Source organism: Salvia splendens, chromosome 12, assembly GCF_004379255.2.
Source record: "Salvia splendens isolate huo1 chromosome 12, SspV2, whole genome shotgun sequence".
In the NCBI taxonomy this organism is placed as follows: domain Eukaryota; kingdom Viridiplantae; phylum Streptophyta; class Magnoliopsida; order Lamiales; family Lamiaceae; genus Salvia; species Salvia splendens.
This window is the reverse complement of record NC_056043.1, coordinates 1,310,106-1,317,073: the sequence shown is the minus strand read 5'-3', so window position 1 is coordinate 1,317,073 and position 6,968 is coordinate 1,310,106. Positions and strand designations below refer to the sequence as shown.

General features: G+C 39.6%; 1 protein-coding gene across 1 annotated transcript; it reads left to right on the top strand.

Annotated features, from left to right (window-relative positions):
- The first annotated feature begins 407 nt into the window (after nt 1-407).
- On the top strand, nt 408-3,701 carry LOC121759117 (probable galacturonosyltransferase 10). Its single transcript, XM_042154616.1, has 2 exons — nt 408-675; nt 3,123-3,701. Exons 1-2 carry the CDS (start codon nt 523-525, stop codon nt 3,699-3,701), a joined length of 732 nt encoding a protein of 243 aa, XP_042010550.1. The 5' UTR covers nt 408-522.
- Nucleotides 3,702-6,968: the final 3,267 nt, after the last annotated feature.

The window sequence follows — 6,968 nt, the reverse complement described above, 5'->3', positions numbered from 1 at the left end:
TACAAATCATATAAAATTATTACCATTTGGTAGTTATTGAATGAGGTTTATCAATTTTACTACTGTTATTTTAGTCATTTAATTGGTGTTTTTCATTTTATTCGACTATGTTTGGAGAGAATAACGGATCATGTCATGACAAAGTAATTCTATGTTTATCAACCGCTTTTTTGCTTGTTTTATTTCAAGACTTTTACCCAATTAATAAATGTAATGTGATTTATTTAAAAATTCATTATTTATTGATCCAAAAGTGAAAACCTAGTATTTTCCATTTTTGGATTGATATGTACATTTTTATTTCCCCCATTTGTTTCACATTTTTAATGAATAATTCTAATTTCACCATCTATTTTTAAATTTCTTCTCACACAAAAACCAACTGAGATCGCTCTCCAGCACTTCACTACCCATTTCCACCTCCAAATTCAAATTGAGCTGCGATTTCTTCAATCCGAGCTTCCGGAGTCGCAAATTGATAGGTTTTATCAGAGATTGAGCGATTCTTTTAGCGCCGAGTAAATGCGGCGGCGCGGCGCGGATTACCGGCGGCTGGTGAGGCGGAAATTTCCGAATGCATTGTGGTTAACGTTTTGTGGATTCGTGATTCTGCTCTTCATTTTGGTGTTGAGACGTGCGAATCATCGTCTCACTTCGAGATCGGTTTATGCCAAGGTATAATTTTTCTCATCGATCCGGTTTCTGATTTCAAGCTACATTAATCTGCGTGTTTTGAGTGATTTATGTTAGTGCATTGCGATTTTGAGCTTGAATTAGTCTCAGTGAATATTTTTGTGGTTTATTTCGATGGTTTTTACCTTTGAATTTTGATGGTAATTTCACAGTAGAGAAAAATGCAGTTGTTTATGCTCTTTGGAATGTGAAGAATCTATTTTTAGTGCCTCAATAGCTTCAAGATTGGAATAGTAATGAAATTACTTAGGTTCCGTTTGGTACACGGAATTGGAATTGAATTGGAATTGATATTCTATGGAATTGAATTAGAATTCAATTCCAAATCCTTTGTTTGGCAAAATGAAATAATTGATATGGAATTGAATTAAAAAATTGAATGTGTGCAGTGTGTGTAAGAATGCGTGCAGTGTGTGTAAGAATGTGTGCAGTGTGTGTGTAAGGATGTGTGTAAGAATGTGTGCAGTGTGTGTGAATGTGTATGTGCAGTGTGTGTGTGTGTGAGAATGTGTGCACTGTGTGTGTAATTTAATTAATATTTGGAATTCAACTACTTTTGATATGGAATTCAAATTGTGAAATTGGAGGATTTGGAATTGTAACTCAATTCCAAATCCGAGAAATTTTATGATACCAAACACTGGATTAGGAATTGAAGGCTCCAATTCCAATTTCACACCTCCAATTTTGCGTACCAAGCGCAGCCTTACTATTGTTATACTCTCTCTGGCCCGTGTTAAGCAAGACACTTCTTTTGGACACGAGAATTAAGTGGAGTGATGTTAAAGTAGCAAAGATAGTAAAGTAGAAGAGGGAATTGAGTATTGCCAAAAGAGGAAAGGAGTCATTTAACTTGGGAAGTCCCAAAAAAGGATACAAATCGATGAACTTGGGACGGATAGAGTACGTATTTAGTGCCAATATTTGGCCTTTATCAGCTTCAGATGGATTTAGTGTGTTGTTGTTTGTATGAAGTCAGTGTTGTCAAAAACGCGCCCGGGGCGCGGGTCGCCATGATCGAGCCCGGCTTCGCCCCAACATGGGTGAGCCGAGCGAGATACGTGGGGCGCCGTCGGGGCGCGCTCTGGGCGGTCGGGGCGACTGGAGCGAGAGACGGATCGGGGGCTTACCTGTTGCCGTCCGCCCTGGTTCGCCGGTTGGCTGCAATTTTGCTTTTACAGAGAAAAAAGAAGAGGGATGGGAGGGGAGGGGAGGGGAGGGAGAGAGATAGATAGATAGTGACTACATTGGGAAATGAAATTACTTTGTACTCCATCAATTATTGTTTATTTCTATTGTTACCCCATCAATTATTGTTTATTTCTATTGTTATTATTTGTATAAGTAACATATTTTTATTAATTCCTTATATTTATAATTTAATTTTAGGTTTATATAAAGCTAATTTAGTAATCTTTAGAACATTACAATCTCTATTTATGGAGCTTTTCATTTTACCTAATTTTATTTTATGAATTAAATGAAGAGAAATAAAATAATAATTATATGTTTATTTGATAATTTGTTTTATGAATTAAATGAAGAGATTTAAAATAACAATTATGTTTATTTAAATGAAGAGAAATAAAATAATAATTTATTATTTTTTCCAATCTTTCATCTTTTTCCAAAATGACTCTAAAATAAAATCCATTAATTAAATATTATAATAAGTAAATTGATTATAATTCCTCCAATAATTCTTTTCTACCCAATGTCAAAATTGAACTTTAAAAATATTTTTTACCTGTTATGTAAATATACTATTTATATTATAGTGAACTATCTTTAATCATTATTATTACTAATATATAAATAATAAATAATTTTGCGCCCCGATTCGTGGGTCCCTCGCCCCGGCGCCCCATCGCCCCGCGACCCGGGGTCCAGCCCCATCGCCCCGGACCGACCCGCGACCCTAACAACACTGTATGAAGTTAAGCTTTTAACTGCTGCCGGTTGCTATAGTCTAGAAATGTTGGCTGGATTCGCGTATATGCAATACGTTCGGATTTACAAGCTGGCTGTCTTTGAAGGATTGCTTTCGCTAGGTTTATTAGTTTTGGTTTAAATCGAATAATTAGACTAATGCTACTGTATGGATGACTATATATGTGTTGAAGTTAAGAAAAGTCTGAACTTTTATGTGTTAATCATGGTGATTGTTGGAGTATTGTCTTTGTATTTGAGAATTACTAATGAGATGGGTTCGACGTATCTTACTAAAGCGATAAAATCGTGTCGATTTGCTCTGTTTGCTGATGTTAGTGCTGAAAGATCATAGCTCTTGTTCATTGCAGGGAACCGTCTTGAAGGTTCTTGGTGTTTAGTTGTTTTGTGTTTCGTATTTCGCTGAGGTATGAATTAGTTTGCTCGATTTTTTTCGTTGTGAATCTGACATCGTTATCCTTTTTCTGTTATATACGCAGAGACCGCCTAGACAGGAAAGGTTTGCTGATGGGCTTAACATCACTGACGAAATGTTAAGTCCCGACTCTCTGACGAGGCAACTGAATGACCAAATTTCCCTGGCTAAGGGGTTTCTGGTTATTGCGAAAGAGAGCAACAATCTGCAATTTGCGTGGGAACTCAGTGCTCAGATTCGAAATTCTCAGATCCTTGTGTCGAATGCTGTCTTAAGACGAACTCCACTGGCAATCAGCGAATCGGGAACTGCTGTCCTTGACATGGCACTTCTGCTCATTCAGGCTCAGCAGCTTCGTTACGATAGCGCTACTGTGATCATGAGATTGAAGGCCAAGATACAAGGTCTCGAACAGCAAATGAGCTCGACCAACGAGAAGAGTGCAAAGTATGGACAGATCGCGGCTGAAGAAGTCCCGAAGAGTTTGTTTTGTCTCGGTGTTCGACTGACCGGTGAATGGTTCAGGAATGCGTATTTGCAGAGGAAGCTCAAAGAGAATCGGCAAACTGCTTTGAAGCTCAAAGATAACAGCTTGTATCATTTCTGTGTCTTCTCCGGCAACATTGATAAACTCGTGGTTTAGCAAGTATTTTGGATGTTTAACGTGAACATTTCAGTGTTTTTGTAGCATACTACTTGAGTTTACATCCATTATCCACTACATAAGTGTTTTGACGAGTTTGTCGAGTGTTTGGAGCTAAAACAAGTGAAAATGACTTGAAAACGAGCTTGAAGGAAGAATCGCCTGACCGGGCGCGCTTCAATGCGCGACTTTCGTATAATAGCCATAGCTCTCTCATCCAGACTCCGATGGGGGCGTGCAAGATACTCACACGAAGCCCTTTCGAAGACGAAGACAATGCTTTTAGAGGATTCCAGAGAAAACGCCCGACCGGGCGATTTTTAGGGGGAAAACGCCCGACCGGGCGTTTTGGTCGCGAACTCCAGAAAGTTCGCCCGACCGGGCGTTTTGGCGACTTAAAATCGCCCGGCCGAGCGATGTGTTCTGCGAGATTGAATTGCTATTATTTCCGCCCCGGGTATAAAAGGAGACCTAGGTTTTCGACCTCAACACATCATACACGCCCAACTGCAGTTCTTGAAGGTTTTGAGAGCGGATTTGTGAGACAATGAGTCCCAATCTTCAACAAGATTGAAAACGAAGACGAATTGTCATTCAATCCATTCTTGGGAGTATTTTCATTGGTTTTCATGTTTAATTCAATGACTATGGATTATTTTTATGTTTTTGAGTTGGATATGAGTAGCTAAATCCTTTGTAGAGTTTTGGTGAAGACTACAATGAATACTTGTGATTGATTCAATAGCTTTTGATTACCTATGCTCTTGTGATTATTTTGTTTCATTCTTGTGCCTTTCAATTCAATTGCCTAGCTACCAATTGGATATATTGACCTAGTTTGGAGTAATCGAGAGATACCTATTTAGGATTGATAAAAGAATGAACAACACCTAGATAATTTGCATTCGAGAGAAGGAATTCTAGGGTGAGGACTTGAATCTTTTGAGTATAGGAGTTAATTGTGAAGTATTAGAAGGAGACTTCAGTATTAATAGTTAATCAACGGGTAGAGTGCACTCGAGAGGGGGCTTAGCCTAGAATAGCGATTGTCCTTCTAATCCTAGAGACTTCAACTGGTAATCAAAGTTGTTGAGTTGTTTACATTGTGGGTATTGTAGTCGGATCCAAAGCTCTACCTCGTTCTTTTATTTGAAACTTTATCTTTTGTCTCTTATTTTACTTTGCTTATGTTCATTAGTTATTTACCAAAACCAAACCTTTGTTTTGTCTAGATAGTAGTTGAAATCGGTACGTGGTACTTGAGTTTACACATTTTGTCTCTGTGGGATACGATACTCTTGCTTGCTTTGTGCTACACTAGCCCCGTACACTTGCGGGATTTTCTTGTGTTAAAATAAGATGAGTCAAACATCCTCGCTACTTCTGTCGTTGTGAATTCGACGTCCCTGAATTAAAAAAATCCCGAGGAGAACGTCTTCCATCTCGTGACCGACGAAGTCAATTACGAAGCAATGAAGGCTTGGTTCACAATGAATGCTTTCGGAGGAGTGACTGTCGATGTTCAGAAGATTGAAGACTTCAGCTGGTTGAACGCGTCCTACGTACCAGTTCTCAAACAGCTCAAAGACTCCGAAACCCAGAGATACTACTTTTCCGACAGTGGTGGCGACAATCGGACTCCGATCAAATTCCGGAACCCGAAATACCTATCCATGCTCAACCACCTCAGATTCTACTGTCAAAAAGAAGAGAAGACGGCTAGTACCAAGTACCCATAACTTGGTAATTGTTATTACAATAAATGAGTGAACTTTCCTAGATACTTTTAATTAGTGGTAGTCTCTAGAGTGATGGAGGTATTTCCTAGAGTTGTAATTCCCCTATAAAAGGGAGCATGAGTAACCTATTCAAATACAACAGAAAAATACAATCTAAGCTATTCTTCTACCTTTGCCACCATGTTCTACCTTCAATACAATGCCTCTCTCGATTACCATCTTTAAGATGGTATCAGAGCAGGTTGCAACACGGTGGGACTCAGAAAATTCTCATCACCGTCCCGGATATACCTTTCCCGGCCCTTTTCTTTTAAACCTGCAAAATCAGAAAAATAGCCATGTCAGAATCTGACTCAGAAGCTACAAACACCAACCAACCACTGATGAATTTCTCAGGGGAGTTCGCTGCCCAATTGGCCGAATTCCTTAGGCAAATCAATATACCACCAAAAGCTCAAGAACAGCCCCTTCCACCCTCAAATCAACCAGAATCATTGGGGGAGATACATCTTCAAACCAAATTGAATGGCGACAATTATTCCCTCTGGACGACCCTGATGGAACACGCAATCGGAGGGAATGGTCTGTCGTCTCACATCGATGGAGTTACAGATCCTCCTCCAACTAGTGATCCCGGTTATCCGAAATGGAAGCAGAGAGATCATTGCTGCTTCAACTGGATTATAAACAACATCGAAGCCAATCTTGTCAATGAAGTATCACAATACGCAACGGCCCGAGACCTATGGGAGGGTCTGGCCATTACATACGGAAGTGGAACTGATCCGTTCCAAGTTTCGGATCTGCACATGCAAGCATACAACATGAAGCAGGGGAATATGAGCCTTGAAAATTTATGGAATAAATTCCAGAAGCTCTGGATTTCCATCGACGAAATGGATCCAAATCCGATGGATACTCCATCAACTATTCAGAAATACAACAGCAACACTCAGAGGCATAGATTATATCAGTTTCTATGGGCTTTGGATGAAAGATACGATATATTAAAGAGAGAAATCTTAAACAAAGATCCACTTCCCACTGTACAAAGTGCTTACGGATTGGCCAGAAGCTATAGCCACCTCTGTGTACCTTATGAACCGTCTTCCAACAGGTATCCTCAACTTCAAAACTCCCATCGATACATTTATCAACCATGAAGTCATACAGAAACCAACCTATCTCACCCTGGAACCGAAAGTCTTTGGTTGTACAGTCTTTGTCCACATCCCAAAACATGACCGTACCAAATTTTCTCCTTGTGCCGTTAAATGTGTTTTTCTCGGGTATGGGGTCAATCAGAAAGGTTACCGGTGCTATGATCCTATAAATAAACACATGTATACTACCATGAACTGTGATTTTGTTGAGGGTGAGTACTACTACAGCCAATCTAGCGGTCAGGGGGAGAGTCAACCACATAGGCCAATTAGCGACCCACTAAATTGGCTATACATCCCAAAGGACACAATCCATCAGCCGGAACCTATACCAGGGGAAACCGAGCAAGGGGGAGATGAGTCAA

Excerpts from the sequence above, each read along its gene's own strand:
- LOC121759117 (XM_042154616.1), top strand. The coding sequence starts at position 523 with ATGCGGCGGCGCGGCGCGGATTACCGGCGGCTGGTGAGGCGGAAATTT. Across the intron at positions 676-3,122 it reads CGAGATCGGTTTATGCCAAG|AGACCGCCTAGACAGGAAAG; the intron begins GTATAATTTTTC and ends TTATATACGCAG.